This window comes from Panthera leo, chromosome E3, assembly GCF_018350215.1.
Source record: "Panthera leo isolate Ple1 chromosome E3, P.leo_Ple1_pat1.1, whole genome shotgun sequence".
NCBI classification, from domain to species: Eukaryota; Metazoa; Chordata; class Mammalia; order Carnivora; family Felidae; genus Panthera; species Panthera leo.
Window position 1 is genome coordinate 25,902,587 of NC_056694.1, and position 18,642 is coordinate 25,921,228.

An 18,642-nucleotide genomic window follows, 5' to 3' on the forward strand; every position below is an offset into this window, starting at 1 on the left:
TTATTGATTGTCTTTATACTAAAATGTAAACCCTATGGGGGCCAAGACTTTCTCTTGTTCTCCACTCTATCTACGGTACCAAGAAAAGTACCTGGAAAAGAGTAGGCATTCAGTAGGTGTTTTTGAATGAATGCCTATTATTATAGATAAGAAAACAGAGAACTTTCTTTAATGTCAGGATTTATCAGTGGCGGAGCAGATACTTGGTCTTTCTCTTGCTTGGTTATTCTGCCCTCCACGTTTCATACTACTAAAGTAGTGACTGCCATTCTCCTCAGATTAAGGACACAATAAAAGCGATCATTCTTTGGAGACCTCCTATGAGCCCTCTGCAATGGATGTCTTTAATTTTCATCTGCTCAACAGACCCTGCCCCTTCTTGTGGTATCTATCAGCCCTCAAGATTTTGCTTTGACACCTCCACCTCCCTGTGTTGGGGGGTGGGGAATGTGGGTCACAGCACCTCACCCTCCAGTAACCGAGGGGTGTACCTGACAGCCAAGCTTAGCGAAATAGATGCGGTTTCCCTAGAATGTGAATCTTGAGTGGACTGGCAGAGACTATAGTATTCTTCCCGGCACTGTTGTCTAGAAAACATGGGTCTATGATTCCTGGATCACTACACCTGCTTTCTAAGGCCAGGTCCTCGCCTTTTCCTTCACGTTTGTGAGTTATCCTTTTTTTCTTTCAGTATATACCCTTTTCCTTAAGTAGCCTTTAAATTTCTGTTGCTTGTGACAATTTCTCTGACACCATCTTAGACCTCATGGCAACCCTGCAATGTCATCCCCAAGTAACAGGAGAGAGGAGCATGGCTGGCGAACGGATTATTTCCAGGTTGCCCGACTGTGGCAGGCTATATAACACTTCCCCGAGATGTCCTCATTCAATCCCCAGACTCTTGAAAGGATACGTCCCCTTATATGGCAAAAGGGACTTTGTAGAAGGAAAGGATTTTGAGATTATCCCAGATTATCTAGGTGGGCCAATGATATAGTCCCAAGGATCTTTGTGACAGGGATGCAGCCGCAGATGACACCATAGGAGTAGCTGTGATGATGGACACCAGAGGTCAGAGTGAGGCAAAGAAGGGGCCATGGGCCCTCCAGAGTACAGGCGGCCTCCAGAAACCAGAGAAGGCGAGAAAACAAATTCTCCTCTAGAGGCTCTGGAAGGAATTGGTTTTACACTTCTAGCCCCGAGAACTGTAAGAGACGACACCTGTGTTGTTTTGAGCCATCAGTTTTGTAGTAATTTATTAAGCAGCTATGGGAAACTAATACCCCAACTAATAAATGGCAGAGCTCAGGCTGGAACCCGTGCTGCCTCGAACAGGCTCTCTGGGCTTGTTACCAAAGAGTCACCTAGAAACAACAGGAAGAAAGGAAGGAAGCAGGACTGTGTGCCGCAGAGAAAAGGGCTACCCACATGCCAAACCTCCAGCGAGAAAGAAGCACATAGTGGATTTACGCATCCCAGCGTGTCCTGAATTCAGGAAACAGCTCTCCTTCCTTCCTATTTGAAGACAAATGCTAATATAAAGAGCAAAGTTGATTTATTATCCTCATGAGGCTCCTAGCCTCTGAAGTTACCCATCTATAAGACAAAATAAAATTAAAAGATTTTTTTCCTTTCAACAGGACACGACAGCAAATTTACTGCCATGCCACCTTTTAATTATGATCCTTAGTGCAACATGCATGCTGTTTCCTGTGCCATTTAGAAGGCACGAACATTTTCCTTCAGATTATTAACCTTCTTGCAAACAGACCATCATACGAATGGCTGGTGCTTGTCCTCAAATGGCACGGTGACACTTTTGTTTTCACCTCAGCTTTTGATCATAAGATACCTTTCATCGACATGAAAGTATTGTAGTTTTTTTTTTCCTTTTTTTTGTCCACGGGCTGAAATTTGCTGAAAAGACATTTCACCCAAAGCAAGCTTTTCTAAAACACAATCTTTGTTTCATTGAAGGTCTCAGCTTTAATGATGTCTTTCATGAGCCTTCTCCCCTGAGACATGGGACCAGATAGGCAGCAGGGCACTTTTGTTCCTTGTGCTTGTGTAGTGATTTCTTTTTGCAAATGCATCTGACCAATTCCTTTTGGTCAAAATAAAAGTGAAACTTTTCTTGTTCTCAATATGATAGCAAATAATTTCCTTGTTTCCGATTGGCTGGTTGAGTCACGACTCTATAACAAAAAAGAGGATGATGCCAGATTCATAAATAGGAGGAAAGGCATCAGAAGATATGATGTAACCCACCGCTGTTGAAAGGTAGGGAAGAAAACACCCTCATTAAGCTCTCATGAGAGCATGTAGCACATTGTGTTATTGGTCTCAGTTATTACTCTTCTCCCTGGAAAAAAAGAATTGTATATCTCTGCTCTGCCATATGCCTTGCAGTCTCTGCCGGGGGTGGTGTCAACCTCCCTATAGCACTGCTATTTGGCTTGGCCATGGACTTGTATCGGCCAATGAAACGTGAGCAGAAGTAAGGTTTGCCACTGCGTAGATGGGCCATTGCCCTTCTCTCTCTGTCATGAGAGGGAGGGAGGGGGCTGTTCCTTCAGCCTGGGTCCCAGAATGAAAAGGGACATGGAGCTGAGCCAAAAGTGATATGCAGCTAACATAAAAAAGGGGGAAGAAGAAACATTTGACATTGTAAGGCACTGAGATTTGAGGGTTGTTTAGTAACAGAACCTAGACAAAGCTAAGTTGGAATACTGGAGGCTAGTTGGGGCAATACCATGTCAGAGCACGTATCAGGACTCTTTCATTTGCAAGTAATAGAAACCTACCTCAGGGCACCTGGGTGACACAGTCAGTTAAGTGTCCAACTCTTGATTTCGGCTTAGGTCGTGATCTCATGGTTCGTGGGTTCTAGCCCTGCATCAGGCTCTTCACTGACAGCAGAGAGTCTGCTTGGGATTCTCTCTCTCTCTCTCTCTCTCTCTCTCTCTGCCCCTACCCCACTTGTGCGTGCTCTCTCTCAAACATAATAAAATAAGATAGATAAAACTTAAAAAGAAAGAAACCTAACTCAAATGGGCTTAAGCAAAAAAAATAATTAAAAAAAAAAAAAAAGGATTAACTAAGAGGGAAGGGATAGAGTCAGCTTTAGGCATGGCCAGATAGAGAGGCCCAAAACAATGCCACAGAAACTCAGGCTCCGGCCACCTCTCAGTTCCACTATTATCTCGGGCACAACCTCTTTAGGTGCTTGCCCTCAGCAGCTCAAGGCTTATGACTTCAAAGCTCCAAGTCTAGAGGAAAAGAGAGAGTCTAAAGTAAGTCTAAAGGAAAAGAGCTTCCTGGTTGCTTCCTAAAAAAAAATCTTGGGGTTATCAGTAATTCAAACAATTTGGGAGCAACTATAGTAGTCAGGGGGATTCAACGGTCTGACTGGCCAGGCCTGGGTCACATCCCCAACCCAGAGCCAGAGGGGGAATCAGCTCACTGTCCACATGGACTGAGAACAGGACAAACATGATCCTCTCTGTGTCACATGGAGTTCTGTACCCAGAGGAGGAGGAGGAAATCAGTGCAGGGTGGGGAAAAACAGAAATATCTACCACAGGAAGCAAGAAATGGAATAAAAAGAAGTAGAATAGAGGTGCCTGGGTGGCTCAGTCGGTTAAGTGTCTGACTCTTGATTTCGGCTCAGGTCACGATCTCATGGTTTGTGAGATCGAGCCACGCATCAGGCTCTGCTAATAGCACAGAGCCTGCTTGGGATTCCCTCTCTCTCACTTTCTTTTTGCCCCTCCCCACTCTCTCTCTATGTCTCTCAAATAAACTTTAAAAAATTTTTTTTAAAAGTAGAATAAATAACCTTTAGTTTTGTAATTGTTTTTAATTCTTAAAGTAACTCTGTAGACAATATGAAAGCTACAAAATAATTTAGAAGACAAAATAAAAGCCGTGTTCCTGACTTTGGAGTGAAACATCCTTTTGAAAGATTTTTACGTGTAGAGTTATTTAATTCTATGATTATCCTTGATTTTAAACATTTCCTTTTCACTGTATAGTTTATTTAACAAATATGTTTATTTTCTTTGTGATAAATCTTAGTTATCTTTATAAACCTAAGAAAAAATATTTTTTAATGTTTATTTATTTATTTTGAGGCGGGCAGGGGCAGAGAGAGGAGAGAAAGAGAATCTTAAGCAGGCTTTGTGCGGTCAGCACAGATCCTGACATGGGGCTCGAACCCATGAACTGTGACATCATGATCTGAGCTGAAACCAAGAGTCAGACGCTTAACTGTCTGAGCCACACAGGTTTCCCATACCTAAGAAAAAAATTTAAGGGTTGTCAATGTCTATATAAAATAGCTACAAAAAATGCAGTTACTTGGAAAAAAAGTTATGGAAAAGAAATGGGTAACTGAGAACGCATGGACAGAGTGAAGAGTATGCTAAATTATGGGGAACCTGTAGGAGAAGGGCCTGTCATTTATGTGAAAAGCGATCGGCAGCCATCCATGACAAATGATCCCAACCTACCAGCTGTGATCTGACAATATAATGACATCACGCAACAAAGACAGCTGGGCTTGGTAGAATTTGTCTTACCAAGAACGTTAAAATAAAGCCGAACTCACATTTTAGATGGTTCCCCTGGCTGGTAGATAGGATTCTCTGAGGCAATAAATGCTAACACACACATAATATAAAGAGGAGTTGTATCTTCTACCACAGCTGTACTCTGAAATCAGCCCATAAGATGAAAATCACATCTAGTCAAAATTTCCCCTTCACGGCATCCTTCAATCAATGTCACATAGCCAGTGTTCTCCCTGTCTTAGCACCGATCACTCTAAGTAGCAGGTGATCTAAGAGGTAGGTTCTTAAAGGCATGGACTCAGGAGCCAGGTTGACTGGGTTCAATCCTGTCTTGTTGTTTGCTAGCTTCTGACTGGGCAGGTAAGTCATCTCTGCGCCTCAGTTTTTTCTCTGAAATATGGCTGTCACTGGGACAGCCAGTACTCGTGGAATATCCAGTGTCCCTTATGGATCTCAGCCTCCCTTGCAGTTGGTTTGGAGTCAGGCTCTGTCAGGAGACGGGAGAAGGTTAAGAACATTCTAGGCTGAGAAGGTTAAGAACTAAAATGCCTCCTCCACTCTTTTCTTCCTTTGCTTTAGTGACCTCAAAAATCATTATGTTCCAGATAGCTATAAATAAAAGGGCTGTCTAAACTGTGTCAGTCTTTTTATGAACAAGAAGTAAACTGTTACTGAGTATTTCAGTATTGTTTATGATTGCAACTCGGCCTAAAATAGCCTGACTACTACAACGGGGACAACAACATTTCCTACTCTGTAGGGTTGTCATACAAGTTAAATTAGGTTAATATTTATCAACTGTTCAGAATAGTACCCGAGTACATACTATATAAATGCTTGGTTGGCAGGTAGTTATGTGGGTAGGCAGACATACAAACAGAAGCATGTAGTTGTCTTATGAGCTGCCCATGTTATGAAGGGCACATAACACTGGGAACAACTAAGGAAAGAGCTGAGTCATGTGCCCTATTTATGCTTTTGCCTATAGAGTGGAATGGCAAGGGGAACAGCTTGGTTTTTTAAAAATCTTATTTCTCTCTCTTTTCCCCAAAGGCATGTCATTGAACTAGTATAAATTAAGTACATGCATTTTGTAATCCAACTATACACAAAAACTATCCATGAAGACAGGTACCATGTTTCTCTGTGTTATATTTCCATGGTACAAAGTATCCAATAAACAGTAGCCAACCAGCTTATGAATATGTCTGGGCTCTATAATTTTAGAGGACATTTGAGCATTCAATAAACATCAGCTAAATAAATGAACAAATAAATAACTACTTTTAAATAGCTGGAACATACCTATTCATAAACATATCAGTACTAGAAAAATGGTATCCCCTTAATGGTTGGCACTAGAATTCCTCTTAGGTAAGAAACTAGCTTTGTTTACTTGAAAGACCATTTTACAGATGGAAAATCTGAGGCTGAGAGCAGTTAAGTCATCTTCATCCAGAGTCACACAACTGGAAATGGTGAAACTTGGTTTGGAAGGCAGAGTTGTGAATCCAGAGTCCAAGTTCTTCTTTTTTTTTTTTAATTTTTTTTTAACGTTTATTTATTTTTGAGACAGAGAGAGACAGAGCATGAACGGGGGAGGGTCAGAGAAAGGGAGACACAGAATCCGAAACAGGCTCCGGGCTCTGAGCCGTCAGCACAGAGCCCGACGCGGGGCTCGAACTCACAGACTGAGAGATCATGACCCGAGCTGAAGTCGGATGCTCAACCGACTGAGCCACCCAGGCGCCCCCAGAGTCCAAGTTCTAACTCCTACACTTCCACTCCCGCCACTTCTTTGTCCTCTAGGATATTCCTACACCACCCTTGACAGCTCCAGGATTTGACGTGCTGTCATCTTCCCCAACCCATCCCCCACCGGCCTTTTCAGATACTTCATTATTCATACTGATGACACCTCCAACACCATGGCCTCCAATCCACGTGACTCCATGACTCCCATCTTCCCTTATGTCCATCACTCAATAGAATGGTCACATCTTAGAATGGGCTTCAGATTCCCTGAAGACTCTCATATCTCAATTTTCCAAATTTCTGCTCTGGTCGTAACCTTATCCATCCTTCCATCTTTCTCACTCACGCTCATTTAATTGTTTTTAGCTCTTATGCAAAACTAGGATTTGAGAACGTTCTTGGTATCTAGAACAGGGCTCAGCAAACTATAGCCCATGGGCCAAATGTGGCCCATCACCTTTGTGTAAGTAAAGTTGTCCTAGAATCTAAGCCATGTCTGTTTATTCACATACTGTCTATGACTGCTTTCCTGCTACAATGGTGGAGTTGAAGTAATTGGATCAGCAATTTGCAGGCCATATACAGCCTGCAAAGCCTAAAAGATTTATCATGTTCTACAAAAAAAGTATTTATTGTAAGAAAAAGTACTAGTAGAACCATGTTCTTTAGGGCAAGCCCAAGGCTCTGATCATGTTAATCTCCTTTCATTGTTGCTGGGGAGAAGTGGGTTTGGCATCAGAGGAGAATGTGAAGGGAGAATGAGGCTGAGGTAAGGGAACTGGTTGGTGAGTCATGTGCATTCAGAGTCAGGTCTCAGGAAGGGTGACCAAGGCCTCTCCAGCACTAGGCTTTTCACATGTCCCACACCTGCTACTCTTGCCTTGCCCCAGGGCCATTTTCCTTCCATGCCATTTGAGTTTCTCAGCATGATCATATGAAAACTCAGTCTCTTCCACTGTCTGTCACTCCAGCAAACTCCAGTGGAGAACAGCCCTCAACCCTCCCGGCTGACAGCCAGTCAATAAATACCTCCTTGCCCATGGCTCATCCATCATTCAAGTGGTCATGAGGAGCTTTGAAAAATCTCATTGTTTCTTTTCCTTTTAATTTTTTATTATGGAAAATTTCAAAGATATAAAAAAGTAGACAGGAAAACAAAAATGAACCCACGTCACCATCAGCCAGCTTCAATTCTACTGTTCTGCATGTCAGTTATACAGTGTAACTCCCCGCTCCCAACCCTCCCAGAGACACCATACCATTTCACATTTCATTCATAAATATTTTAGCATGTTTCTCTAAAAAGCAGTAACTTTTTTATCGTGACTATGAAATGATTATCATACCTTAAATAAAAGAATAATTCTTTACATCATCAACTATTCAAAAAAATTTTTTTTAATATTTTGTTTTTTATATTTGAAAGAGAGACAGAAGGAGCATGAGCAATGGAGGGTCAGAGAGATGGAGACAGAATCTGAAGCAGGCTCCAGGCTTTGAGCTGTCAGCACAGAGCCCAATGCAGGGCTCAAACCCATAAACAGTGAGATCATGACCTGAGCCGAAGTTGGACACTTAACCGACTGAGCCACCCAGGTGCCCCTATATCATTAACTATTTATTAAGTATTCAAATTTCCAATTGCCTCCTAATTTTTCTTTTTAGTTTTCCTTTGAATCATGATCCAAATAAAATCTACCTATTGAAATTTCAAAAACCACATGAACCCCACTTTAGTGTCTCCAAGTTTGGTATGTTTCTCACTTCTAAAGTGAACACATAATGTAGTATTTCTTTCTCTTTCTGAAAATTGGTGGTTAAATTGTTAACATAATTCAAAAAATATGGTAGTTTTTGGAAAAAAAAAAAGTAAGATATTATTCTTAGAAAAGTTAATGATGCTTCCCCTTTATTTAAGATCCCCTAGGTCCAGTCTAGACTTTCCACTTAATATTAGCTTTGCTAGTCTTCAGCCCTGATTTTACCCAACCATCTGCTTTCTCCACCCCCTTTCCAGGGTTGCAGAGGGTTGCTGGTGATAATCACATAAGCAGGCTGTTTACATGCACCACAAATTCGGGCCATCAGCTGGGCCATCCCTATTTATCCCTAGTTGATTCCCTACCAATTTCACCACAGCAGCTGCTGCACACCCCCTTCCCTCCCCCACAAGCCTCCAGAACCTGCCTGGGTCTCCCTCACAGCAGATGCCTCTACACCTAAATGAACAATCAGAATGACAGGACCCACCATGAACTTGGTCAGTTTTTCCGCTTCACCCCAAATTTCCTCTTATTTGTAGTTCTGGTCTCAGAAGAAGACATACATCTTCTTATACCTAATATATGTGTATATATGCACATAGAAGTCTCTGAAAAGAAGTTCACTAAAATGTCAACAATGGTTACATCTGAGAGGCAGGCTCTTAGGTGATTTGTACCTTTTCCTTCATACTTTTACTTTTTTCTCTGAGCATGTATCATTTTCGCAAAACCCATAATACCATTTCAAAATGTCAGTGATCCCCAAGAAAATGTAGGTGATCCCTACCAGTGAGGGACTTCCAATTTTCCCATATTCTCCATTACTCTTTGAGGTAGGCAGAAAAATGGCACCTAAACATGAAAGAATCATAATTCCTATAACCTATGTTATGTTACAACAGCAAAAAGGACTGTGCAGATGTGATTAAATTAAAGACCTTGAGATGGGGAGAATATTCTCAGTCATCTGGGTGAGCCAATGTAACCTAAGAGTCAAAGAGGGAGGGAAAAAGAGAGTCAGAGAAATGTGACTAAGGAGACAGGATCAGAGATATGCAACATTGCTGGCTCTGAAGATGGAGGAAGTCACCACCAGCCAATATAGGCAGCATCTAGAAGCTGCAAAAGGCAAGAAAATGTGTTCTCCCCTAGAGAGACAACACATTTTCCTCCATGAAAGAATGCAGCCCTGCCAACACCTTGATTTTAGCCCAGGGACACCCATGTCAGGCTTTTGACTTCCAAACTGTACAATAATAACTTTTGCATTGGTTAAAAACTTTGTGGTAATTTGTTATAGCAGCAAGAGAAAACTAATATACCCCTACTCCCTCCCCACTGAACAACTCAACATAACCTAAGTGGAAACAATGATTTGCTTTGCAGACAAGACAAGGCATGGTCACCATTGCCAACCACATGAATTAGAGTAAGTGCCTCCTTCATTGAACCCTTGGACCAACTCTGGGACACTCCAAAGTTCAGCTGTAGCTGTACATTTGACATGGGGATCTTGATTCCAAAATCAGTGTTTCTCTCCAGACTCCACTTCTGAGCTTCAGACCGATATTTCCAATATGGACGCCTCAATCTCAATGTGCCCAAGACAGAAATCCTCATCTTTACCCTTGAGCCTGATTTTCCAGCCACGTCTCTTTGCTTCTATCATGGGCTTCCATTCGCCCAGCAAATCTCCCCTTTTCAGGCACATTTCTTCACCCCCAAACTCATCATCCTGTGCCATCCATCCACTGGACCTATCACAGGGTCCTCCTTTCCATTCCTGTTGTCCCAGTTCAAGATCTTAGGGCTGGAACCAGGTGGTCTGCTGCACTCTTGGGAGTTATCCTGCCAAAGCAGCTCGCTCACAGTATGCCTCTGCTCCAAAATCTTTTAATACTCTCTCGTGTTTATGGAATAATGCCCAAACTTGATGGTTTTACATTAAACCAAAATCCATCCCCTGACTCCCTTCCAGCCTTATCTCCTATCCCCTCCCTATATGTCGGCATGCTCTATGAGTCAGCTATGTTGGTTTCCTGTGCTTGGACCAAGTCCTGCCTTCTCCCACCTTCCTGCCTTTGGCCATGAGTACCCTTTTCGGCTGTATGTCTCGTCTAAAGTCCACGGTGTCCTCTGATGGCAACAGTGGCCACTAGGAAGGCACATGTTGCTCCAGACTGGGCCTGTTCACGATTTCATGTGTAGGTGCATCATTTCACTGCATCTTCATGATCATCAATCACATTTCACTAACGAGGAGATACAGGCCTAGAGAGTGACCTGCAGGGGTGCTTTTAAAATATGTCCGCGTGTGGTTTGACACTCCTTCTTTCAAAAGGTGGAGCCTAATCACACTCCCCTTGCATGTGGTACATGAGCTAGACTTAGTGACTCACTTCTAATGAACAGAATGTGGTGGAAGGTGCAGGTGTTTGGCTTCCCAAGTTGGGTCACAAGAGGCACTGCAGCTTCCTTCTTGGTCTCGAGTCTCTCACCCTGGAAGAGGCCAGTTACCATGTGGTGAGGACACTCGAGCAGCCCATGGAAAAGTCCGTGTGGAGAAAAACGGAGGCCTTCAGCCTGTGGGTGGGTGTGGCACCGTGTGGTACCGTGTGGGTAAGCCAACTTGAAAGTGGCTCCTGTAGGCTCAGTCACGTCTTCAGAAGACTACAGCCCCCACGACGTCTTGACTGTAGCCTATGAGACACCTTGAAACAGAACCACCCAGCTGAGCAGCATGCACCTCAATTCCTGATCCACAGAAACTGTAAGAATTTAACAAGTGTTTACTGTTCCAGGCCACTAAGTGCTGGGGTAATTTGTTACACGGTAAGAGAAGCTAAAACACTTACCCGGGGTCATACGACTAGTAAGCTGGTAGAGGAGACATTTGAACACTGGTTTGTCTGTCTCCAGAGCTCATGTTCTTAACCTCAGCCCAGAAGTGCTGGAAGTGCTAGTTTATATTTTGCTTCCTTTAGAAAACTTTGACAAAGTCTACCCTCAAAATTCATCTTCCTCCAATCTGTACCCTTAAGCCCTACTCAAAATGCCCATTTATTTTGCCCCCAACAATCCCCATATTTGCCCAAGACCAACCTTACTTCGTTTGCAACTTCCGGCTCCTTTCAGTTTTGGGACCTACATCTTAGTGTTGGCACTAAGATTAAATGAGATAATATGTGTAAAAGTGCTTTGCAGAGGAATGGCGAAATTATACTATTTACTACTTCAAGTATACTCTTTATTAATAGTATAACATAATTATATTATTTATTTGAACACAGTATTTCTTCTGCTCTATGGATGAGGTCTCAACCCTGGGTATATATTAGAATCGCCCAGGAAGCTATTAAAAAACAAACAAACAAACAAACAAACAAACAAACCAATACATGGACTATACCCTGAATTAAGAGGTCTGATTTAATAGGTCTTGGGGAAGCCAGGCAACAAAACTCCCCAAATGACTTTAACGTGCAGCCAGGGTAGAAAACCACTGGATTAGGTCAGAGGTTCTCAACCAGAGGCTATTTTGTTGTCTCCCTGCCCACTTGATCCCTCATGCCCCTGATATTTGCTAGTGTCTGGAGATATTCTTGATGGTGATGGCTTTAGGGAGGTGCTATTGGCATCTAGTAGGTGGAGGCCAGAGAAGCTGCTGAACATTCCACAATGCACAGGCCAGCCCCACATCAGAGAATTATCTGGTGCTAAATGTCGATAGTGCTAAGGTTCAAAAAACCTGGATTAGATATTGTTTCCAGCTCCTGCGCTCATTCTCTTTAAGAACATTGGTTCTTACTTATCTCTCTGACTCTTCTGGTATCTTTGAGAAGGATACAAGACCTGAGTCCTTCCCTCTCAAGACCAAATGTGGGCACCAACCAGCTTGGCTGCTGCCCCAACTGGGCTGGCTCCAGGCCTGTCAGGAGGGTCTGTGAATGGTCTTGTGCTTCCCCATTTCCCTTCAGTGCTTTAGCCTCTGTATTAGAACACTTGCTACAGAAACTATACTTAGTTGTAAATATGTCTCTCTTACTCCCAAAGCCAGAGCCCATATTTTATTCATCTCTATTTATTCCACAATACCAGGCTCTGTGCATTGCACTTGGTAGGTGTTCAATAAAATACTTATTGCATCAAAGTAGATTAATATAATTTAAAGTTTTATCACACTTCTTGGCATCTCTTTGAAAGGTTACAGAAATAGAGGATACAAATGCCAGTTAGGAGAGAGCTCTTGTATTTCTGTTCTTGTGGAGTTAAAGTCAAATGGTCAGTTTTGCTCTTTCTTAGTGTATTTATATGAGTTGCCAGAGGAAGTGAGCAACCATTTTAAATTAAGATTTATTTAAAAAAAAATTTTAATGTTTATTTTTGACAGAGAGAGAGAGACAGAATGCGAGCGGGGGGGGGGGGGGGGGGGGGTCGGGCAGAGAAAGAAGGAGACACAGACTCTGACGCAGGCTCCAGCCTCTGAGCTGTCAGCACAGACCCTGATGCGAGGTTCGAGTCCACGAACCGTGAGATCATGACCTGAGCCAAAGTCAGACACTTAACCGACTGAGCCACCCAAGCACCCCAGAAGATATTTTTATAATAAATAACTAGGGATTTGAGAGGACTCTTATTTAGAGAAGTTCTCATATCTTTAAGATTCTTTTTCATTGGTTATCAGAAGTGAGAAAATGCTTCATTTTCAAGGCAAAGCAATAACTTGGAGAATGATACTGAAAAAACCTTGTCTTAGAAAAATATATGCAAACTCTTCCACTTATTAATCATTTATACTCAATACATTATGGGCCTTCCATTTTCATAGTGGGCAAAATTAGGCACAGGTTTGGAAGCTAATTAAAAAAACACGGTTTTCCAAGATCATTCATTCTCCTTTCAATGTTTTGCTAGTCTCAGATTTTTATTTTTATTTTAATGTTTATTTACTTTTGAAGAAGACAGACAGCACAAGTGGGGGAGGGGCAGAGCGAGAGGGAGAGAGAATCTGAAGCAGGCTCTGGGCTCTGAGCTGTCAGCACAGAGTCCAACATGGGGCTGGAACCTACAAGCCGTGAGATCATGACCAGAGCCTAAGTCAGATGCTTAACCAACCAAGCCACCCAGGCGCCCCTGATTTTTAAAAAACTGATAACGGGTGCCCCGCTGGCTCAGTTGGTACAGCATATGACTCTTGATTTCAGGGTTGTGAGTTTGAGTCCTTTGTTGGGTGCAGAGAGTACTTTTTCTTAAATAAAAAAAAAAATTTTTTTTTTTACATTTATTTATTTTTGAGAGACAGAGAGAGACAGCGTGAGCAGGGGAGGAGCAGAGAGAGAGGGAGACAGAATCAGAAGCAGGCTCCAGGCTCCAAGCTGTCAGCACTGAGCCAAAGCGGGGCTCAAACTCACAGACTGAGATCATGACCTGAGCCGAAGTCGGACGCTTTGACTGACTGAGCCACCCAGGCGCCCCCAGAGAGTACTTAAAAAAAATCTTTTAAAACCCTGGTAAAATCTGGGGTATATTTAATTCTCCAAATTAAGAAAGTCAGTCAAGAGTCTATTCAACTTGGCATTCTCAAGAAGGGCATATCTAAACAAACAAACAAAAAAAGTGATATTCGAAGGCTAAAGGTCTAATTTAAGGTCTTTCATTCTGTTTAATATGTTTTACAGGCCTTGCTTAATTTTCTAATGCCCTGGTTTCCTTACATTGTTTTCACAAAGGGCTGGCATGAAAACATTTCAAAGCAACAAGTTAAATATACATCATTTTCTCTAAATTGACCTTTCTTCCACCTATGATCTAAAATAGTGGACCACTGCTTAAATGTCATCTTTCAGGTGAGATCCTTCCTGACCACCTTATGCAAAATTAAGCCCCTTCGATATTCTGCATTCCCCCTCTCTGCTTTCTTTTTCCCTATAGCACTTACTTGTTCATTGTCTGTCATCCCCCACTAGGATATAAATTCCATAAAGGCAAGGAAGGTGCTTTACCTCCAGCACCTAGAATGATGTTTGGTGCATTGTAGTACTCAATAAATACTTATTGTATGAATGAGTGAATTATGCAAATCTAGAGATGAAATATACTATAACACCATCAAAGGCAGGAATTAGGTGTGATTGAATCAACAGGGCTAGATCTCAAAAGCATGTATTTGAGAGCAAACAAAAGCAAGTTGCAAAATAATGCATGCATTTCCTCATCTGCAAAATAGGGCTGGTAATGGCATTGTTATCAGGATCAAGTTAGTTCATTAGTGTTAAATGCTGAGAACAATGATATAAGCACTCAATAAATGTTATTTGCCATTATCATCATTACATTGATGAGAAATCACTCACAGCAAATAGTACTACTAATTTTATATGATATAATCTAATTTTACATGGTTAACCAACCTTAAGAGCTCTGGAAGGACTATAGACTAAACTGATTACTTTTGTGAGGAGAGAAGAACTCATATGATGGTCAAGGAGAATTTTAAATTTATCTGTCATGTTCTAATATTTTAAATGTAGAATAGATTAGTCCTATTTCTTGAGACATAATAACCTTGAGGGGGGCAGGGAAGAAGGGAGGAAGAGAGGAAGAGAGAAAGAGTGAGGAGAGAGAATGGAGAGATGAATTACTTAGGATAAGAATTTTTTAACTTTTCTGATTTATTTCTGAAGTGCTTCTAGAATAATCACCACAGATAGGATGCTCTTAGCCTGGACTGAAAATAGCTAGAGACAAGAACCACGAATAAAACTGACCTGGAGTCCTGGATGGATTACGTGAGTTAGTTGGATTGGAGAAAACTATCATTAACACAATCTTAAAATAGGAATAAATTATTTGAGGCCTTGTGTTGGTACTTACTGATGCTTCAGCCACTGCTCCACAAATGGAATGGAGAAGAATTCCGTGAAAGACTCCCCTATCCTCTTTGGATTTTGACTGGTAACGATGCCATATTTTGATTGACAAGAAAACAATAAGCAAAAATTCAAGTCAATTGTTGCTATTCTGCTTGCAAATGAACACTATTGAATCCTCAGGGTCATTGAATATTCAAACACATGCAAAACTTACTTGTATAACCACTCAGTCAGAAAATCACAGGCAATGAATTTGGTTCTTTTTCTCTAAAGAGAAAAAAGAGAAGAGAGAATTAAATTATACTCTTTGTCCACATGTCTGAGTAGGACAAAGGAAGAGAGGTTAATTGATTTTTTGGGTTAGATGAAATATGCATGAGTCTTTTATGAGGTTTATAAGTACATCAACAAACAGTAGCTTGGGGTGATGTAAAGAATTCTGAAGACTTTTCTCCAGTCATCTTTATTTTTTTGTTATTGTTTTTAATTTTTTTAATGTTTATTTGTTTTTGAGAGAGAGACAGAGTGCAAGCAGGGGAAGGGCAGAGAGAGAGAGGCACAGAATCTGAAACAGGCTCCAGGCTCTAAGCTGTCAGCACAGAGCCTGACGTGGCATTGGAACCCATGAACTGTGAGATCGTGCCTGAGCTGAAGTCAGAAGCTTAACCAACTGAGCCACCTAGGCACCCCTCTCCAGTCATCTTTGGATTAGCACATTTTCTGATAGCAGGGACTAATAAAAGACAGTGCACATAGTAGGAGGCTTACTACATGCTTTTGGAATTGTCACAGAAGGATTTTATTTAAATCTGGAACTTGATTCTGAGTAACTGTACTTACTGCTTTCTCCCAGTCCACTCGAACCCTCACAACAGCACTACTTCGGGTCTGGGTACCATCTTGCAATGTGGAAGCCAAGCATGCAGGTGCCATTGGCCAGTGTGGCTGACCCTGCCAGTTGTCCACCCAACAGTGGCTCCAGGTCTACACTTCTCCCACCCGGTTCTGTGCCTCAGGAGGCTGATTTTATGGTTCACTTCCACCAGGCTCCCTTACTCACTAGGTGGGTCCAGCCAGTGGGAGGTACCAGCAGGAGATCCGAGACAGGGAGGATAGACAGGGTGTAGTGGATTGAACTGTGTGTCCTCCTCGACCCAAATTCATACGTTTAACTCCTAACTCCCAGAACTTCAGAATGTGACTGTATTTGGAAATAGGATCATTACAAATATAATTAGTTGTGTCCAGCCACTCCTGAAGGGCACAGCAACTCCAAAGAAAATGAATAAATTTGGGGTAATATAGCAAGTAAGAAGGGAGATGCTATTGGCTAAACCATCAATGGCAGATTTCTAATGACATTGTACTAGACCCTAGATCCTGCTATACCCAAATTCCAAAGCCCAAATTCCCTGGACCTTTCAGGTACATGAGCCACTATATTCATTTTTTTTTTAATGCTTATTTATTTTTTCAGAGAGAGAGAGAGAGAGAGAATGAGCGAGCATAAGTGGGGGAGGGGAAGAGAGAGAGGGAGACAGAATCCTAAGCAGGCTCCAAGCTCTGAGCTGTCAGTACACAGCCTGATGCAGGGCTCAAACTCACAGACTGTGAGATCATTACCTGAGCCAAAGTCAGGCGCTTAACTGACTGAGCCACTCAGGCATCCCTAGTCTCTGTTTGATTAAGCCAGTTTGTATTGGGTTGTTTATTGCTTACAACAGGAAAAGTTTTAACTCCTATTCCTTTTTTTCTCCAATCAGCTAACCCCCACTTGTCCTTATAGATGCCTCCAGGAAGACTTTCTGACCATTCTCACCCTCCTCAGCTTTAACTCCCCAGCCCCCCACCCCCAGTTCCTCATTTGCCACTCTGTCATAGCACCTCAGACATAACCATAACATAATACTTGCCCACATGTCTATCTTCCCCACTTAACTATAAACTTCTTGAGGACAAGGCACATGTCTCTTTTCTTTATATTCTTAGTGCTTAATTGAGTGCCTTGCATGGAGTAGGTGATCAATGGGTGATAAGTAAATGAATGAATGAATTCACCATTCAACTCTCAAACATCAAAGCAAGAAAGAGCTTATTTACAAGAATTCTGACATCTTTTTTTAAAAGTTTATTTATTTATTTTAAGAGTGCATGCAAACGGGAGAGGGGCAGAGAGAGACGGAGAAAAAAGAGAATCCCAAGCAGGCTCGGCACTGTTAGTTCAGAGTCTGATGTGGGGCTTGATCTCACAAACGGCGAGATCATGACCTGAGCTGAAGTCAGACGCTTAACCTACTGAGCCACCCAGGCGCCCCAAGAATTCTGATATTTAAAACTAGCAACTGCTTGGGGCGCCTGGGTGGCTCAGTCAGTTGAACGTCCAACTTCGGCTCAAGTCATGATCTCAGCGTTCGTGGGTTTGAGCTCCACATCAGGTTCTATGCTGACCGTTCAGAGCCTGGGGCCTGTTTCAGATTCTGTGTCTCCCTCTTTCTCTGCCCCTCCCCTGATCACACTTTGTCTCTGTCTCAAAAATAAATAAACATTAAAAAAAAAACCCAACTAGGGATTGCTAATATAATTCTGGATAGTTTCTCTTCATTTTCTTCTCCTAATATTTTATCATGAAAATGTTTCTTCTTTTTTTTCTTTTTTTCCCCCGTTCACTTCAAAATAGCCAACTCAGCTTTATAATCTTAGATAAGGTCGAAAAAAAAAACTGCTGTGAAATTGATTCTCACCAAAAAGGAAAGTGCTGCTTAAAATTTTTTACTGAAAGCTTTACTATAGCCATTAGTCCATAAAACAGAGCAGTTCCCGAGTTGCTGGAGATTGTTTGCAGTCTTCTACCTCCTTGCTGATAGCCTTTTATTAAAAAATTGAAACACTGCTGGCCAGGGTAATAAAATTAAATGTACTGGAGCATGTAACAGGGTTTTCTAAGTCTGCCTTGCAACAGTAGGGTTGCCTTCAAAAAGCCATCTTTAACCCAACTAAGAAAATACTTGTACAACAATGCAAATATGTATCTAGCATGGATTGCCGTATAATTTAAACAATTCAGCAATTGTAAGATGGCAGTGTCTCTTTTTTTCCCGTCCATAAAAGATGCATTGTTCCCTTGGCATTTACTGCAGTGTTTGGTGGTAAAGATTCCTTCTACCAAGGGAATGCAGTTTGACTTACTCTATTAAACAGACTTTTAAAATAGCCCAGTGGTCTGATGTATGAAGGTCATGCAGACAGATTTAATCACTTTTGATGCAAAGAAATAAAATGGAAGAAATTGTGTTTTCCTTCTGATCTGAGCAAGTGTGGACGTGCCGTGCATACTCAGACACGTGGAACAGTGAGGATATTGTTCAGCTGTTGTTTAGTTTAAAAATTATCTGCCAGGGAGCTGAAAGAGAGAAGGGAGAGCAAATGAAAAGTTGTGGTGAGTGAAGAGATAAGAGAGGAAGTAATAGAAAAATTAAAGAGTGAGATTAAGAAAGTGTGGGCACCCAGGGTTTACGTAATGCGGACAAACATACTGAGTTCATGATTGTTAAAGGGTGAGTATGTGCAAGTTTCGGCAAGCAGAGGAAACAGTTAAGACAACCTCAAACAAGGTTAAAAAGCAATTTTTTTTTTTAAATTTTTTTAACGTTTATTTATTTTTGATACAGAGAGAGACAGAGC

The 18,642-nt window shown here is 41.8% G+C and overlaps 1 protein-coding gene across 6 annotated transcripts in view; it reads right to left on the reverse strand.

The window, feature by feature from the left end:
- The window catches only part of IQCK (IQ motif containing K), a 123,857-nt gene that overhangs the window by 77,103 nt on the left and 28,112 nt on the right, over positions 1 to 18,642 (reverse strand). For all 6 annotated transcript variants that reach the window (XM_042921124.1, XM_042921123.1, XM_042921119.1 and 3 more), the window contains exons 5-6: positions 15,176 to 15,228; positions 14,963 to 15,040 (exon numbers count right to left, since the gene is read on the reverse strand). In XM_042921124.1, coding sequence (XP_042777058.1) covers positions 14,963 to 15,040; positions 15,176 to 15,228 — 131 coding nt within the window. The remainder of the gene's footprint in view (positions 1 to 14,962; positions 15,041 to 15,175; positions 15,229 to 18,642) is intronic.